The 18,455-nt window shown below is 39.0% G+C and overlaps 1 protein-coding gene across 1 annotated transcript; it reads left to right on the forward strand.

Annotated features, from left to right (window-relative positions):
* On the forward strand, window positions 1-16,312 carry LOC121524096 (sodium-dependent neutral amino acid transporter B(0)AT1-like). The gene is made up of 12 exons (XM_041809288.1): window positions 1-199; window positions 2,740-2,880; window positions 2,986-3,123; window positions 3,225-3,406; window positions 3,497-3,607; window positions 3,680-3,792; window positions 3,893-4,021; window positions 7,061-7,217; window positions 7,308-7,512; window positions 7,615-7,774; window positions 15,590-15,752; window positions 15,885-16,312. Exons 1-12 carry the CDS (start codon window positions 1-3, stop codon window positions 16,056-16,058), a joined length of 1,872 nt encoding a protein of 623 aa, XP_041665222.1. The 3' UTR covers window positions 16,059-16,312.
* Window positions 16,313-18,455: the final 2,143 nt, after the last annotated feature.

The following is an 18,455-nucleotide window of genomic DNA, read 5'->3' on the forward strand; positions in this document are numbered from 1 at the left end:
ATGAAACTGGTACTTTCTAACCCCGGTCTGGATCATAGGATCCCTACCTTGGAAGATCTTAAGGAAATGGACGAGGGGGAAGCAGGCGACAGGCCCAAATGGGACAACAAAGCCCAGTATATCCTTACCTGTGTGGGCTTCTGCATTGGGATTGGCAACGTGTGGCGCTTCCCTTACCTGTGTCAAAGCCATGGAGGAGGTACGTCTGTTCATTCTTTAATAGCCTTTTTAAAATTTTAATGTGGTTTTGGTGAGTAGGGCTGACCTAACTGGAGGGACTCGAGCATGTCAGTATTTAAATCAAAAGACTAAGACCATTTCAGGTTAACAACCCATGAATCTTTAATGTCAGAAAATCACCTGTCCTTCGTGAATGAGTGTGTGTTTCTTACCGAAGTGGTTTTTAAGTGAGTCATAAGCCTTTAAACAACTGTAAACCAAGTAAAGCACGACAAAATAGTGCTCAAATTATTATTTATCTGCTGAATCTGGTCATTTTCTAAAGCCAAGTTTATCAATGAGACAGCCTAAGGTAAAGTAAAGACCAGATATAAAACTACTACTGAGTGTAAAACTTTATTTTGATAACCACTGTGTTATCAGAGAAGTCTGCCAGCACAAGGCAAACACAAAATTGGTTTAAGGGAAAACTTCAGCACTATTTTTTGGATACAAACAGCTCATCCAACTACCTGCAGAGAAAACACAGCAGAGAGATAAAGAAGAAAGACGATTTAAAAGAGCCGTCCCAGGGTTAAATTAAAATTGTTCACATGAAAGGCCCTGATTTACTGCTGAGATTACTCATTCATTTGCTTGCAAAGCATTTTAATAATTGACAAGGTCAGTAATGGTCATAAATGACATAATGTATACAATGAATTATACTGTAAGCCATCTACACTCACATATCTTATCAGCAGATCAAATGACAGCAGTTTCTTTTTTTAGGCAGGTAGACATGTCAAGACAACCTGCTGAAGTTCAAAGCGAGTATCAGCATGAGGAGAAAGGCGACTGAAGTGACTTTAAATGTGCCGTGGTTACCGCTGGTCTTGCTGCCTTCCATGTTGATCATACTAAATTCTGACCCTGCCGTTTCAATGTCACTCAGAAATCAAGACTCATCAGAACAGGCACACTTTTCCAGTCACCTGTTGTCCAGCTTGTTAACCTGACATTTCAGAACCTTCCATAGATCGTGTTTGGGAAAAAGCAGAGCCTTTGAAAAAAACTCAGAGGTGATTGGACGTTCTGTCACATCTTCATGGGCCAATCAGAGCAACAAAACACGTGACGTCGTAGCCCCAAATCGAGGTGCGACTTTGTCGTTTTTTTGAAAGAAAACAACTCACTGCTGTCCTCAGTAGTGTTAACTGTGGCAGCAGTTTTTAATTTTAGTCTTAATTTTAGCCTTTAAATGAAATGCATGTTAGTTTTAGTCCCATTTTAGTCATTTCTGCCCTTCATAGTTTTATTCTAGTTTTAGTCGACAAAAACTCAAAACATTTTAGTCTAGTTTTAGTCCATAAAATGTCCTCACATTTTAGTCTTTACTTTTAGTCCAAGCATTTATTTTCTTGCCTAAATCTGGTACCAAATCATGGTAGTGTGTTCTCTGCACTCTGTAAAACCTGGGGTCCCTGCTTTCTACAGCTGAGAGGCAGAATAGATACAGCTACATTGTTTTTTGATAGATTTACCCACAGTGGAGAAATATCACGGATTTTGAATGTCCAACAAAAACTAAATTACATTTTAGTCTAGTTTTAGTCATCTTGACGAAAACCAAACTTAGTTTTTGTCAGTTTTAGTCATCAGGGATCTATGTTTATTAGTTTTAGTCTAGTTTTTGTATGGAAAAAAGGCTGTTGACAAACATTTTTAGTCATAGTTTTAGTCGACATAATTCACACTGGTTCTCAGTTCTTCTTTTAATGAAGAAATGTCGTCAAGTTCTGATAAAACTGGCTCTTTAGCAGCATCCATGCTTATGTCTTCTGCCATAAATACACCAGCCTCTTGTTGCTGCTTGTTTACGTCACGACTCCTCTGCGCCTGAAAGTACTGCCCCTCATCGCTGATTGGTCCTGTCACTTTCTAACCCGGTCCAAACGGTTCAGACGGAAGTTTTGCAAGATGGATTCACCAGTGAGAAACACAGAAACAGGCGTTTCCATCTGCTTTGCAAGGTTACCAGTTTGGGGGGCCCTGTGTGAACTGTAGCTTCAGTTTCCTGAAGTCACCATGGCACCTCGTGGTCTACAGCCCATCAGCTTCAGGTTTGATATGTTGTGTATCTAGAGATGCTATTCTGCATACTTTGGTTGCAACAAGCAGTTAGTTGAATTACTGTTGCCTATTTCAGTAAGATAGTCTGGTCATTCTGCTCTGACTTCTTCCATTAAGAAGACTTTTTTGGCCCAAAGAACTGATGCTCAGCCTGCTTTTCCTCTATCTCAGTTCTCTGTAAACCCTAAAGATGGTTGTTTGTAAAAATCCCAGTAAACCACAGTTTCTGTTTGGTACCAACCACCATGGTAGCATTCAAAGTCACCTAAATCTCCTTTCTTCCCCATTTTAAAGCCTGGTTTGAACTTCAGCAGACTTTGACCATGTCTTCATGCCCAAATGCAGCAGTTGCTGCCATGTGATTGGCTGCTTAGATATTTGCATTATAAATAATTGAAAAGATGACCCTGATAAATTGATGCATAGGTGTATATTTTATATTTCTAGGTGCTTTTTTGATTCCCTACTTGATCCTGCTGGTGCTGGAGGGAATGCCTCTCTTACTGCTGGAATTTGCGATTGGCCAGCGTCTCAGGAAAGGCAGTGTGGGAGTTTGGAGGGCCATCCACCCTAATTTGACTGGTATTGGTAAGAAAAAGAGGCTTCAGTAAATTTTGTCTTAAGCTAACTGTAAAGTCAAATGCATCATATCAGCGTGTGACTGTAAAAATATCTGGCTTCTGTCTGACACAGGAATAGCCTCTATGCTGGTGTCCTTATTGATCGGACTGTACTACAACACCTTAATAGCCTGGATCTTGTGGTATCTCTTCAATTCCTTTCAAAACCCACTGCCGTGGTCCCAGTGCCCTCTCAATGAAAATGGGACAGGTAATTAAAATCAATCACAGAGATTCTAAAGCACAGTAAGAAATCCAAACACCATCCATGATTACAAAAACATTGCAGAGGACTGTGTCTTGCTCCTTCAGGCTTTGTCCCAGAGTGTCAGAGGAGCTCAACTATGGATTACTACTTTTACAGAGTGACTCTGAATACTTCAACCTCTATAGCCGACTCTGGTGGGATTCAATGGCCCATGGTAGTCTGCCTGCTAGCTGCCTGGACGGTCATCTGTATCTGCTACATACGGGGGATCAGCACCTCAGGCAAAGTCTGTCGAACTTTCTGACAAACAAGCTGCATCACTGAAACAACCATGTCAAAAATATTTCATGTTTTTCTTTTGTTGTCCTGACCTCAGGCGGTGTACGTCACAGCCATCCTGCCCTACATCGTGCTGGCCATCTTCCTTATCCGAGGGCTGACTCTTAAAGGTGCCACGAGTGGACTAAAACACCTCTTTACACCTGATGTAGGTTTCTATGATTAAAGAAAATGCCAACTTTGTATCTCAAACAAAATCAAAGACGTAACTCTCTTGCAGGTTGCAGAGTTGACAAAACCAAACACTTGGCTGGATGCAGGTGCCCAAGTGTTTTACGCCTTTAGCTTAGCATGGGGAGGGCTTATCTCCTTCTCAAGCTACAACCCTATTCAGTAAGAGACTTTAAATTGTTTACAAAGCAGCTCAAACTTATTTAGATCTCTTTAATGGAATAAAAAGATTGGTAGTTTTTGCACATTTTTCTTTCCCTAGCAACAACTGTTTGAAAGATGCTGTGATGCTCACGGGTGTAACTGGCTTCACTTCAGTCTATGCTGCCACAGTCACCTACACCATCATTGGCTTCAGGGCCACAGAGAAATATGACAACTGTATCAGCAAGTAAGTGGCTGCAGGTTTACATGTTTTACACAACAGGATTTCTAAAATAAATGGACTTAATTTAAATTTTTGAAGGACTCTCTCTAAAGGGTAAGCACTGACGGCACTTTCAGCAACATGACCGACCACACAGACAGGCTGAGTGGCAAAACATCCTAAGGTCATTTTCACACCTGATAGTCCAGGTACTCGGTTCAGTTTGGGCCTCAAATAGCAAAATTGTTGCACTTTCCTTTGGTCTGTTTTGCACCAAACTGTCTGGATAACACCAAGCACATTTTTGGCGCTGCCATACCAAACAAAGTACAGTAAAGAAGAAAAGGAGACAGAGAAGAAGACGAAATTGGAAATCCATCTTTTTATTTTCCACATAAATAATGAAACAACATCAAATTTATGCTTTCTTGGGAACTACTTTCTTGAGTGAACCACTGGGCAGAGTGACACAGTGCACACCTCAGGCAGTGCCGTAGTTACTTAGTTTCACCTGGAGTGTCATCGGCTGGACGGCTCTGAGTCTCTCCTCAGCTCCTGCCTGTTCAGCAGCCTCGGCCTCTCTCCTTCCAAAACCTGCAACTCTTCTTCTGTTCTGGCACAAATAAACATGGGTGCGGGTCTGGGTTGGTTAAAAACAGTCGTCCTTGTTGTCCATCACAAAGTCCGCCATGATCAGACTTAGGCTTCTTCTCAAGTTTAGTACCTGCACTACACGTGCTCTTTTTAAATCCCTAACCCCATGTCTGGAGTGTAGTTTCGGCTTTGCATTTGCCTCTAAAACAACTTTGTCTCGTAATGTCCCATGATTATTTCATAGCGTGGTGAATGTGCAGGTCACAACTTGTCCACAAGAGCATTTTGGAGTTGTTGGATTGTGTATTTGATGAGTTTGATGAAGGAAAGCTGGATAAGCTGTGGGTCTCCATAGCGTTAGCTGAGCAGCTGACGTATCAGCGCCCCAGATCTAAAAATAGCTTGCACCGACAACTAAAGGAAACAAACCTATTACTGAGACTATAGGGATTATGGCAATGAGCAAACGGCTCTGGTGTGAATGCACCCTAAAACATAGCTGCTAAAACGGACTAATATCTGCTTAAATAAGGGATCTCTGGACTAAACAGAGACCCATGCTGTTTCCTAAAGAAAAGTGAACCGTGGACATTGATATGTGGCCAAGTATCCTGACATTTGGACCTTTATGGATCTGATTTTGAGTAGGCTTAGTACACAAAGCGGAGTGTCAAGGCACACGTCAGCCCAGCCCATCAGGGATAGATGTGAAACTGAATTAGCATCGAAGTTTTGTCACTACAAAGCTACAGTAAAGTGGTTTCTCTGTATTTCAGTGATTCACTTCTTTTTATTTTAGCTTGTCTGTAAGGTTGTTAAAACTGCAAATGAGCTTTCTTTCTTAAGAAGCTTAATTTTAACACAAGTTACACTGTTTTTACAGTTTTTTAAACTGTTATAATGCAGATACATTCGCTTCATGAAACATTTATGTAAATGGCGAGTGTTAAACAAAAAGAAATCACCAATTCACAAAAGCGTACCTTATTTAATCCTCAGTATATATCCATGGACGAGAGGATCTTTTTTAGTCTTTACCTATAAAACCAGCCATGTTAATCAGACATCACTGGATTGTAACCTGGCACGCCTTATGGATTTGTTTCACATATCCATCTGGTAAATCTCTCATAGACAGCGTTTAGGAAAGGGCAGAGGATTTGAAAAAACTCGAAGGGTGATTGGATGAATGTTCTGTCCGTCACATCTTTACGGGCCAATCAGAGCAACAAAACACGTGAAGTAGCCGCCACCGAGCTGCGCCCCTACCGAAGGAGTAAACTCCATAGAGAGCTAAATAACGCTGCGATCCATGGCGACTGTAGACATGTCAGTACATGACTTTTGTCATTTTTGAAAAGAAAACAACTCACTGCTGTTCTTTGTTCTTCTTTTAACAAAGAAATTTCGTGAAGTTCTGATAAAACTGGCGCTTTAGCAGCATCCACGCTAATGTCTTCCGCCATAATTGCACCGGCCTCTTGTTGCTGCTTGCTTACATCACGACTCTGCCGCGCCCGAAAGTACTGCCCCTGGACACTGATTGGTCCTGTCACTTTCTAACCGGGCCCAAACAGTTCAGATGGGAGCTTTGTAGGATGGCACATCCATCTGCTTTGTAAGATTACAATCTTAATGCTTACGCATACCAAGATACTTTGGACAATGCTATGCTTTCGACTTGCTTGTTTACGTCACAATTTCTGAAACTACTGTCCCTCGACACTGATTGGTCCTGTCACTTTCTAACTGGGCCCAAACGGTTCAGATGGGAGCTTTGCAAGATGGCATATCCATCTGCTTTGCAAAGTTAACTGAATTGTGCATATGGCTATAACAACATTATTTATATATTTATTTTTTAACCTTTTTTTAACCAAGTTTGTCCCATTGAGATCAGATGTAAAGGTAAAATCAAGTGGAGGGAGAATGGAGAGGGGTTCAGATTATATCTATCACTAAGTGATTAACAGCTTATAGTAGCTACTGTAGCAGTACGGCTTCTGTTTGTGGCTATTTTAACTTAACACTACTGCTCCAAACATTTCTATAAACACATTCAATCACCTGAAGATCTACCCACTACCCACAATCAACATCATCAAGATATGATTAACAAGATGACACTTTTCAACTGAAATAAAGCTGTTTGCAGTTGACTCTGTACTGCTTCCTGCCTCTCATGCTAACTCTGACGTCATGTGCTTACCCTCTGTAGGTCCACTCTATTATTCAAGTGTAATGAAGTGCATTCTTAACTCTTAGCTTTATACTTTGCAATACTGTGTATCAGTAATATTTTGTATTTCCTCTTAAATAAGGCTTAGAATTCCTTTCAGTACTGACATTATTCCACCTTATGTCTCTACTTTGTAGGATGAAAAAAATGAAAATGCATTTGTACTATTGGCTTTAGTCATGTGAGTGGTGAAAGTGATGGTTCTTAACACTTGAACGTGTTCTTCCCAGTAACATCATGACATTATTAAATGCATTTGACCTTCCTGAAGACAGTATCACTGCGAGCAACTATAAGGAAGCCTTTACTTATTACAACACCACATATCCTGATATTGTTCTCGGACTGGACATCCCAGCATGTGACATGCAGAAACTTCTCAGTGAGGTGACTACGATGATGATTAACACGATAAATATCACAATCCTGATCTATTTTTCGCTCATCTGCATTTTGTGGATCATGTATATTTTGCAGGGAGTGGAGGGGACTGGTCTGGCCTTCATTGTGTTCACAGAGGCTATCACTAAGATGCCCGGCTCTCCAGCCTGGTCTGTCCTCTTTTTCATCATGCTTTTTTGTTTGGGAGTCTCCAGCCTGATCGGTAACATTGAAGGAGTGGTGGTCCCACTAAAAGATCTAAAACTGTTACCCCAAAAATGGCCCCAAGAAGCTCTAACTGGTACTCTTTTCTTGTAGTTTATTAAATTGTAAATGTAAAACTAAAGGTTACCTCTAGATTTAATGAACAAATACACTAATGTTTTGTGCTTATGTGTTTCAGGAATAACCTGTGTTGTCGCCTTCATCCTCTCCCTCCTGTTTGCACAACACTCTGGGTTTTACTGGGTAACGCTCTTCGACACGTTTGCAGGATCTGTTCCACTTCTGACTATCGGATTGTTTGAGATGCTCGCTGTTGTCTACATTTATGGCATAGACAGGTGAGAAAAGATGACGCATCCGCCTCATGTTGTGTTGCATTATGAAGTAGAACCAGAGTTACACTGATAGTCAGGTGGGGGCCAGAATTGGCCTTGACCAGTGAGCAGCAGATCCCCTCATTTATAACTGTTTTTTTTTTTTTTGTTTTTTTGTTTTTTGGTGTTTTTTTTTGCAGATCAGACACACACACAAGTAGTGAAACAAACAATTAATTGAAAAATAACCAAAATCAACATTCAGAGCCTTTAATCAGACCTGTTGAGTCAGTTGTTAGTGGGGATGCCGAGCATCCACACTTCTGATATTCACGTCAGCCACTTTGTTTTGTTTATTCTTCTTCTTCCACACCGGCTATCTCCTCCTTCATACTTTGTCATTTCAACACCGTTTACACTTTAAAAAATTCAGTTTCTTCATCATTCAACTGCTATAACTTTTCTCATTTCTAACTTTTACAATTTTTTAAAATATAGCTATTTTCATGCTATTTTCAGCGATTTCTATTATTTTTCAGCCATTGAATGAAATTTTCACCTACTTTTAGGCCAAAATCAGCTATTTTTTATGCTATTTTCAGCTATTTTTAGACTACTTTCAGCTATTTTTAGACTACTTTCAGCTATTTTATCCTTTTTTGAGCTATTGAATGCCATTTTCAGCTACTTTTATGCCGTTTTATGCTACTTTATGCTATTTTCAGATAGTTTTGTGCTTCTGGCTATTTTCAGCAGGTCGTCCACAATTCAGCTCCCAGCATCCCCATGCAATTTCAGCTGAAATTGCAATTTTGAGTTATGTTTGGTTTTATCTCTCTACAAATGCAGCACCCCTTCAAAAACACACTACTAGCTGTGTATCCCAGCGATTTTTTTAGTAGAGTTGACCGGAGGGACAATACAGTGCACTTTAGAGCAGTAAGATGCATGACTATGCACATCTGAATCAGATCGCACCTTTCAGTGTCCATGTGAACAGAGAATTTTAAATGGGATGCAGATGTCAGTAAATTTAATCATAGTGTGAAAAAACTGCTCATGTAACCACAGCTACTGTTGGATCAATACAGCATGCTTCCACAGACTGACTATGCATGCCTCGCAGTACCTTAAATACATATACATTAATATATACAGTGCTTAACAAATGTATTAGACCACCCTAACCCTAACCAAAGTAAGGTTTATGCCACAGCTGCCCTAAATTAACAGCATTGGTAATTACCAAAATCATTTTTGATGTTTCTGCAATGGTTAATACACCAATATGTAGAAGCTCTTTAACCCAAATGATATTTTTAATGCTAAAATATAATTATTATTGTTATCCATGAATTTTCACATTTACTGATTTACAAGAAAACTGAAAAAATAATAAAGCACATTAATATTTCTTGATTAATGTGTCAAATTATAGTTATTTACTGTCATTCCTGAACAGAAAAGTTTGTTTTAGTGGTTGAATGTTATGCTTGATTCATTTCTGACTTCTCAGAGAAGCCCAGTGAGCCGGCTCAAATTTGGGTGAATTCAGTTTGAAATTCCTCATTCCTGTTCAAAATGGTAAAACGTAGAGAGCTCAGTGAAAATGAAAGAGTCCGCATTAAAGCACTTCATGATGCTGGATGGTCTCTGAGACTAATACGACAGGTGGTCTAATACATTTGTTAAGCACTGTAACTGAATAAATATTCATGTGGCTGCAGAGGGACATGAAAAGATAAAATATCAGAATATGGTTAAAGAGACTGAGCAGCTGTCAGAGGCATCAGTTTTAGTATTTTGTTGAATAATTGCACGATATAATCAGCATATAGAAGTTATTGGCAGATAATACAATTTAAATGTAAAAACTGCCCTGCATCTGCTGAAAATATCAGCCATGGGGATGAATCATTTTGTAGGATTTTTAGGCAGGAACAACAGACCCATGCCAGCTGAAGTCTTCCTCTTTGTTCATCCTCATTCCTTGAGTTTTACAGACTGAAGTTTTAGGTCTGAATTGTATTTATATATCCATATCAACATCAGTAGTGGCTAAGATGAATTTCTAAGCAATGGCAAATTTGATATGGCCAAAAAATTCAATGTTTTACATCCCTAGAATAATTCACATGTCCTGAAGGAGTCAGAGAGAACATAGCTAAACAGAGCGACACACGAAACTTCTCTGTTTCTACTATTTGATTTAGGGCTGGGCAATTAATCGCAAATTAGATTAAATCGCAATATGGCCTGCTCCTTTTAACAAATCACAGAAGGTGCAATATATTTTTTAACCTAAAATTTGCGTCAAAATACCAGTTTGAAATGTTTTTTTTTTTTTGCAGCAGAGACATTATGCATTACATATCATGCAATCATTTTAGTGGCATATTTTTGGAATAGTGTACCAACTTTTTATACAATGGTATAAAAATAATTTATTTTGTTAGCAAGAAACACCAGTTGTTTATTTTCTACTTTTCTGGGAAAATGTGACTTTAAAAAAAACACTTCAGCCCATGTATGTTTTGATTTTAGTAAATAACCATAAATTGTTCATCCATGCATATTCCTTTCAGTTATTTGTTTTAAAATTATACAAATATTTACAGCACAGATTCAGGGATGGGGGGTGGGATAATCATACATCAATCGTAATCGAGGTAAAAAGTTCATTTCATAATTGTGATTTTGATTTTCACCATTATTGCCCAGCCCTATGACCCATAAAGAGTTCTGATTCTAAAGCATCCTGGTTTGACTGCTGTTTAAAATACTGCTACAAGCTTTAAATCTTACATGACTCTGATGTCGTCCTTCTATCTATGACAAGAACCAGATGCTTGTCAGCAGATAGCTTAAACCAGTGTTACTCAACCCCGCTCAACCAGAGCCAAACTGTTAAAAAAATATATCTTTGCAAGAGCCGCCATCTAAGTGCTAAGTAATATGGCAATAAAGGGTTAAAGTGGCAATAAGAATAAGTTAGAGGTGGCAAAAATGGTCAAAAGGGGCAAAAAAATGGCAAAAAAAAAGGGGAAAATAGGCATAAATTGACAAAATCTGAATAAAAATTGACAAAAATTCTGGAGAAAAGTGGCAATAAAGGGAAGAGGTAACAAAAATGGGTGAGACGTGACAAAAAATTTAGTTACAGGTGGCAAAATGGTCAAAAAGTCACAAATATGAAGCAAAAAAAGAATGAAAAGTGACTAAAATTGGTAAAAGAGCAGCAAGAAAGTGCGAAAAATGGGGGAAAAAAGCAACTAAAATGGATGAAAAGTGGCACGAAATGGGGGAATAAAATTGCAAATTGTAAAAAGCAGGAAATACGTTTCAAAAATGGGAAAAAGGTAGCAAGAAGAAGCAGCAAAAGGGGCTAAAAGTGGAAAAAAATGATTAAAAGTGGCAAAAAAAAAATTGAAAAAAAAGGGTCAAAAAAATGCAAGTAAGGGCAATGGAAATATACAGACAAAAAATAAAATTAAAGTCTACTATGTAAGTGTGGGAAACAAACTGGTTAATGGGACTTGCAATGGATCATTTCTGAGGTCAAATTTTCTCTTTTTAAGGTTTTCTGGGGGAATAATATTTCAAATTAAACCATGAAAGGGCCACACGTTGAGCATCGCTGGCTTAAATACTGAAAACAGCAACATGTCTAAGTTTGCCGAGCGTATGATATAAAAGGGATGAAGTGCAACAGCAGCGAGATAAATCTCCCCTCCTGAGACAGCATGACACCACTGTTGCTGAGAGCGTAAGCAGCAGCACAAACAGACCTCAGTATTACACACTTTATCCAGTCACAGCTCACCAAAGTCCAGGCTGACCACAGCTAAAGACAATGTTTTGCTAAGGTTTATGGCCTACCATTTAGATAGGAGTGATGGCGTTTGATGTGGTAAATACCTGAGCCGAGCTGCAGGATACTAACAAATGAAAGCTAATCTGTATTCTGTATCGTCCAGTATTGTTCTGTATCTTTTTTTATTGAGGCAAATCTGAAAAATAATGAAAAATCTGTGATCTGACCCAAACAATGAGACTTTAATCTGCTGCAGACTGCAGAGAGCATGTCTGATCTGATCATCATGAGTAGTTCATATCCTACAATCACAGAGAAATTATAGAAGGCAGAAATGATGCCTTAAATGTTTCTTTACTGTTAAACTGTTATGATTTTAACACAACTGCGTGCACATTACTTTCCTGCAAGAACAGATCTTCAGTGCAAAAATGTTCCTCTTCCCCTTTTGTTCTGTAGTTAAATGAGCTGCTACTTGAGCCTTTTGGGGACGGATCCCAATGTTTTCATTTTAAGCAGAACTTGACAGTGATGTATTAAAGTGAATACATTTCACCTTCAAACAAACAAACTGTCATTGTACAATGTACAATGATTTTTTTTTTTTTGTTGTTGTTGTTTTTTTTGTTTGTTTTGTTTTTTGTTTTTGTGGTTTTAATTGCAAAATTAAATTGTACAAAAATGAAATTGAATTGTAAGAAACTGGAGAGAAAATAAGAATATTTTATAAAGGAAGCCTAAATTTTATTGATAACAGCAAAGCATCTGGGTACTTTAATCCAACAATGCCAGCCCTGTCTCTGCCCATACCAGGGTAAAAACATCCCATCAAAATGAATCACAGCAAATAGAAAGAATACGCTCTTTAGGGATTTAAAAGCCCAATGTTTATCTGGAGCCCAGATCTAGTGGCCAGTGACTTTAACACAGCCATTTTCAAAGTTTTTTGCTGAAGGCACTCATAAGACCAAGCCAAAATCTCAAGGCACACCATGCTGAAATCCAAGCAAAGTCACCTCTTTACCACGTCTTCTTTACTCGATGTTTAGTTGTAGTAATAATGCGTGGTTGATCAAATAAATAATGCACGCCTTGGATGTTTTTTTCAGCTGTCTCCCTTATTTACAGTTACTGACTCAAGCAGTCTGCTGGAGCAAATTCAAAACGTTTCGTACCTGTTATTTTTCATTTTGACATTAAATTGTCCAGCATATGTACTTATGAAGCACAGGCACAGCTAAAAAATACCAGAAATTGAGCAGAAAAAAACTGTCTTCAAAGAGGTTGGTGAAGTTTTTTATATTTTGATATTATGTGACATTGCAGCTTAACTTTTAAAACCGTATTATGGTATCAAAAATACCTGTGAAAACACATGCAAAAGTATCTTGAGTTTCTGTATTATTGTAGTAATCAAGCATGGTTGTACGAATTCCTGAGGCTCACTGGCGTGTCTGTCCACACCACTAGAGCAGTGGTTCTCAACCTTTTCAGCCCGCGACCCCAAAAATAAAGGTGCCAAAGACTGGGGACCCCACTGAGGATGGTTGAACAGCCATGCACAACAAAGAACAGTCATGTGCAGACAGTGCTGTCCATAAGGGGGATAAATGGGAGAGCTTTCTGGAAAGCTAGGTAGGCTAGGTAGTCAGGAAAATCAGGGTCCATTATAAAGTTAGCTAGATATCCATATTTATATTTAACCTGAATAATAACCACTCTTAACATAGCAACAGATATCTTTTTTAAGGAATTTGTGCCGCAGTATATAGTCATCTTAAAAATGGAAATCCCTTTTCTTAAAAGCAGGATTAAAATAGTAAAAAAAATAAAAGTGTCAAAAAATGTGGTGGAAAAGGAGGTTACATGGGATTTTAGAAGAAGCAGAAATGGCATAATTTTGATAACAATGGCCAAAAGAGCAATAAATGGCAAAAATGGGTTGAGGTGGTTCAAACAGGCCTGAAAAGTGGTAAAAAGGGATTAAAAAGTGGCAGAAATAGGTTTAAATCAGCAAAAATTGGTGAAATGGGATTTAAGAGTGGGAAAATGTGCTTCGAACTGGCAAAAATGGGTTAACTGGGGTAGAAAAATAAGCAGAAACTGGCAGAAATGGGTTTACCTGGTCAAAATGGGCATATCAAACAGTTAAATGTGGTTGAATTGGCCAAAAATGTGCATAAAATGCAATAAAAGGGGCTGATAGTGGCAATAATGGGTCAACAGAGGCAACAATATACAAAAACTGGCAAGAATTGGTTTCAAAGTGGCAAAACAGTCAATAAAAAGTGGTGTAAAGGGTTTAAAATTGGTAAAATTGTTTTGGAGAGGCAAAAATGTGTTAAAAAGTAAAGTAATTAGAGACAATAATTATTTCAAAAGTGCTCTCCATTTTTTAAGGCATCTGGCGACCCTATCTTAGTGTTTCGTGAGCCCAAATGGGGTCCCGACCCCTGGGTTGAGAATCACTGCGTTAGAGAACCACTGGTTTAACATGTTCATGAGTTACAGGTGGATGTGACTGTCTAGAAGACTCTGCATAAAACTGGACTAACAGCCCCATCTTGTGGTCAATAATGTCATAAACTGGCATCACATTCCTCTTGTGTACATTTAAACCATGTTACAGGAGTCAGATCTGAACTTTTATACTGCTGTTAAAAGGTTAGTGAGTGTGTGAATAATCTGTTGGCTACAGCTGCTGCTGTCACAGAGTGATTGCTGGTTAAGCCCGAGCCTCTTTTATTAGGCTACTGCTGAAAGTCCATCTTTAAATGAGTATAACTCTGTAACTACAAGGTCTATTTGAATGATCGGGGTACCGTTATGGAGGGGGAACTGGTGAAATTTATTCAGAGGTGTAAACATGTGTATATGTGTTAGTGGATCAGAGAGAATCAAGTTTGCAGATGAAAAATTTCATTTTTGCCTTTTTTTTATTTTATTTTAGCATAGATGTCTCATAAAAATGATGCAGTTGAAGTCCAAAATCTCCAGGAGGCCAAAGCACCACATTTTGACATTACCTCTTTCAAATTTCATGCCACTTGAGGGTTATCAGGACAAAACAAGAGAGATTTTAGTAAAAAAAATATCTAGGCGAAATCCTCTCTTGTGCCAAATTGGGCCCAATTTGGAACAATTTAGCACAATCTGTGTCATTTGAAAAATCGCAGGTATCAAACTAATATTTTTTTTACTCATGTGCTACTAGAGGTGGTCACTGCATCATGGAGTTCTTTCCCCCCTCAAACCACCCCGACCTCCATATAGTTCCCCTTTAAAGGAATCTTACCAAGGAAGTAAAGTCTGACACCAAGAGGAGGAAATTTATTTTCAATGGCACAAAAAACAACACAAAATAAAGTGCAGAAAACTAAAAGAAACTGTTGAAACAAACATGACTGGAATTTTCAGTAGAGGCTGGGCTTTCAAATGAGACCACGTTTGTGTCTGTAGTAGCAGGCGCCATCCTGTAGGGGGCGCAAGTGTCTGACTATGTAGCACTACGGCCACTTTGATGTGTGGTCATTGATTTGAGTCCTTTTTGAGCTGGATGTGGTGCAGGTAAAAATGGTTTATTTGGGCTTGTAGCTGAGCTTCTTGTGTTTAACTTGATGTGTAACATGACTGTTTTTGTGCAGTAATAGAGTGAACAGAGTAAGGTTGTTTGGATCAAGGCGAGTAGGACCAAATTTGGTCCCGTAAGGGCTTAAGGGGTTAAAGTCAGTAGGAACACAACACTAGTCCTAAATATGACCACATCCCTTCTTGCTAGTTTCAACCCAAAACAACAGATCATTTCTAGGACATTAGAGGATTTAAAAAAAAAAAAAAACGACATGAATTATGACTTTCTGATTGTCTGAAGCTCGTTTTCACATGGTCACACAGTTGTGTTGGATTGCTGTCATCATTTAATGAACCTCTATCTCTGCACCTCATGTAAAGATGTCAGTGTGAACAAAGCAGTTTTCTGATTTTTAAAGTATATCTTATTCTGTATTAATCTTTTCATGTGGCAGGTTCAACGAGGACATCAAGTTCATGATTGGATATAAGCCCTCCATCTTCTGGCAGGTTTCCTGGAGGTTGATCAGCCCTCTGGTCGTTGTGGTGATTTTAGTTTTCTACCTGGTCACACAAGGGCAAGAGGAGCTCACCTACTTAGTCTGGGATCCAGAACATGTAAGTTTTCAAACCCGTTAAATCAGTCTGTGTTAGCAAACACTTCCCCATCAGATCTGATACTAAAGCAGAAAGTTTTTAAGATCTGATACTAAAGCAGAAAGTGGTAAATCTTTGTCTTTTGATTTACAGATCAAGTTTCCAACTCTGGCGTCCGTACCTTACCCTTCATGGGTCAACGCCGTCATCTTCCTCTTGGCGGGAGTCCCCAGTCTGGCAGCACCTGTGTATGCTTTATGCAGGTTCATCTTCGTTTGCTGCAAAGACAAAATGAAATCCAGGGAAAAGCTTAAACAGATTTCTTAAGTTCAACAACATTAAATTAAGAACATAAAACATTGTTTTTTTGTTGTGTTGCTGTACAAAAAAATCGTATTGTTTACCAATCTCCTCATCAAAAATGTATTTTTCTAAATGTGTTTCTAAATCTCCTACCTTCACAGAACTGACTTTTATATTTGTCCCAGTTCATACCTAAAACCTCTGAAAGCTAATCTCTGTCTAAGCTAAGAGAGGAAAAGAAACCAGGAGAGAGCACATGTGATAAACAAGGAACAAGAGTTACACTAGCCTAGAAGCTCTGAGAGGAATCATGGTGATAGGTGCAACTCAGCACGATTAAACACTGCTCTGTATGTAGTAGTTAGCCACTAGCCTCCTGTATAGCTAACAGACAGCACAAACAAAGCTACAAGAGGCACTGTTTTTCCTGATCTGATACATCTATGCCTGATTGTCTGAGACAGGGTTTCTCAACGTTCTCAAATTTTGCTCAATTTAAACCAGTTTCATCACTTTTACCAACTTTAACACATTTTTGCAACTTAAAACCCATTTTTTGTCCATTTTAAACCCTTTCCACCACTTCTTCCTGCCTGTTTTTGCCACTTCTAAACCAGATCTTGCAACTCTCTGCCTATTGTTGCCTCTGTTGCCACATTATTGCCATTATAAACCACTTTCACCACTTTTTAAGCCACATTTCACAATTTGATATGCCCGTTTTTGCCAGTCTATGACTAGTTCTGCCTCAGCTAACCATTTTTTGCCAGTTTATATCAATTTTCATCCCATTTCACCAAATTTCCACCTATTTTTGCTACTTTAACACAATTTCAGCCACTTTTTAATCCCCTTTTACCACTTAATATGCCCTTTTTTGCCACTTTAACCCAATTTTGTCATTTTTTGGTTATTTTTTTGTCATTTTTATCTAATTTTTGACATTTCCAACCCATTTCTGCTACTTTTACAAGCTAATTTCATCGCCTTTCCCAGCATTTTATGCCATAATTAACCAATTTTAGCCATTTTTAACTTATTACCTCTACCAAGGAGGTCATGTGATCGGGTGAGTTTGTTCGTTTGTTAGTTTGTTAGCAACATAATTCAAAAAGTCATGGACAGATTTTGAGGAAATTTTTAGGAAATGTCAGAAATGGCATAAGGAAGAACTGAATAGATTTTGGGACTGATCCGGATCACTGTCTGAATCCAGGAATTTTTTTAAAGGATTCTGTACTTTTGGGAGATAGGGCTAATGGTGGAGGTCTGCGCTGTTACCACTTTACACCAGGAGATGGCGGACATGAGTAACTTTAATCCCAGCAGCATTTTTGGGTGTGTTTCTATTCAAAGTTTTGGAGTTTATAGAGTTTGAAAGACGCACGCCCAGTCGAGGAGACGAGTCGGAGAGTAACAGAGAGAAAGACAGCGAATTGTAGCGAGAATACTCACAATGCTGGGAGGAATAGAGGAATATTCACCCTCTGACGTGACTTCCAGTTGTCCAGCGAGACCATGGGTGCGTCCACCATGACAGTCCACACGTAGCAAAGCCAGTGCTGCTCACCGTGTCTCCACCCTACCAGGGAGGGAGTAATCAGCGAATTCGATTTTGGGAGTGACCCGGATCACCGTCTGGATCCAGGAATTTTTTAAAGAATTCTTTACTACTGGGAGATAGGGCTGATGGCGGAGGTCTGCGCTCTCTGAGTGCTTTTCTAGTTTTAACTGTTTTTAACAAAATGATCATTTTTAAGAGGGCTACTTACTACACAAATGAATTAAATGTGTTTCTTTGATAAGAGTGGTTATTCCTCAGGTCAAATATAAAATACCACAGCTTAACTTTACAATCGACCATGATTTTGCTGGTCCCAGTTCAGCTGGGCCCCAGAAAGCTCTCCCATTTATCCCCCTTATGGACGGCCTTGTCTCCACACGACTATTCTTGAATGTGCATAACTGTGTTCAACCACCTTCAGGTCCAGTGGGGGTCCCTGGTCTCTGGAACCTTTATTTTGGGGTCGTGGGCTGAAAAGGTTGAGAACCCCTGCTCTAAGAGACATGTCACATATCTGACACACTCCATATAAATATGTAGTACTCTTGGTACAGTCCCTCTGCCCAGTTTTTCAATTTTCCTTTTAGAGTTCTTTCACAGGAAAAAATGTATTCCTAAAAACTATCGACCTTGTGAGGCTTTTAAGGGTTTTTTCTCACTCTATCCATCTGACAGTATTTATGGATGACCCCTGGTTCAGCCCTACACATGGCTCTGTATGTAACTGACTGATGTGAGGTTTTCACTCCTCTGCTGACCTGGAGTGATTAGCTCAGGTTTAGCCACGGCTGCAGTTTTGTCAGAACTGGACAATGTGTCCAGGTCAGAGAGCAACACTGACAGCTTTTCATGTTGGA

This window comes from Cheilinus undulatus, linkage group 16, assembly GCF_018320785.1.
Source record: "Cheilinus undulatus linkage group 16, ASM1832078v1, whole genome shotgun sequence".
NCBI lineage: Eukaryota > Metazoa > Chordata > Actinopteri > Labriformes > Labridae > Cheilinus > Cheilinus undulatus.

Bases quoted from the DNA above. Each gene is read 5' to 3' on its own strand.
- LOC121524096 (XM_041809288.1), top strand. From the start codon at position 1: ATGAAACTGGTACTTTCTAACCCCGGTCTGGATCATAGGATCCCTACC. The intron at 7,218-7,307 runs GTGACTACGATG...TATATTTTGCAG, and splicing joins TGCAGAAACTTCTCAGTGAG to GGAGTGGAGGGGACTGGTCT. The intron at 7,775-15,589 runs GTGAGAAAAGAT...TTCATGTGGCAG, and splicing joins TACATTTATGGCATAGACAG to GTTCAACGAGGACATCAAGT.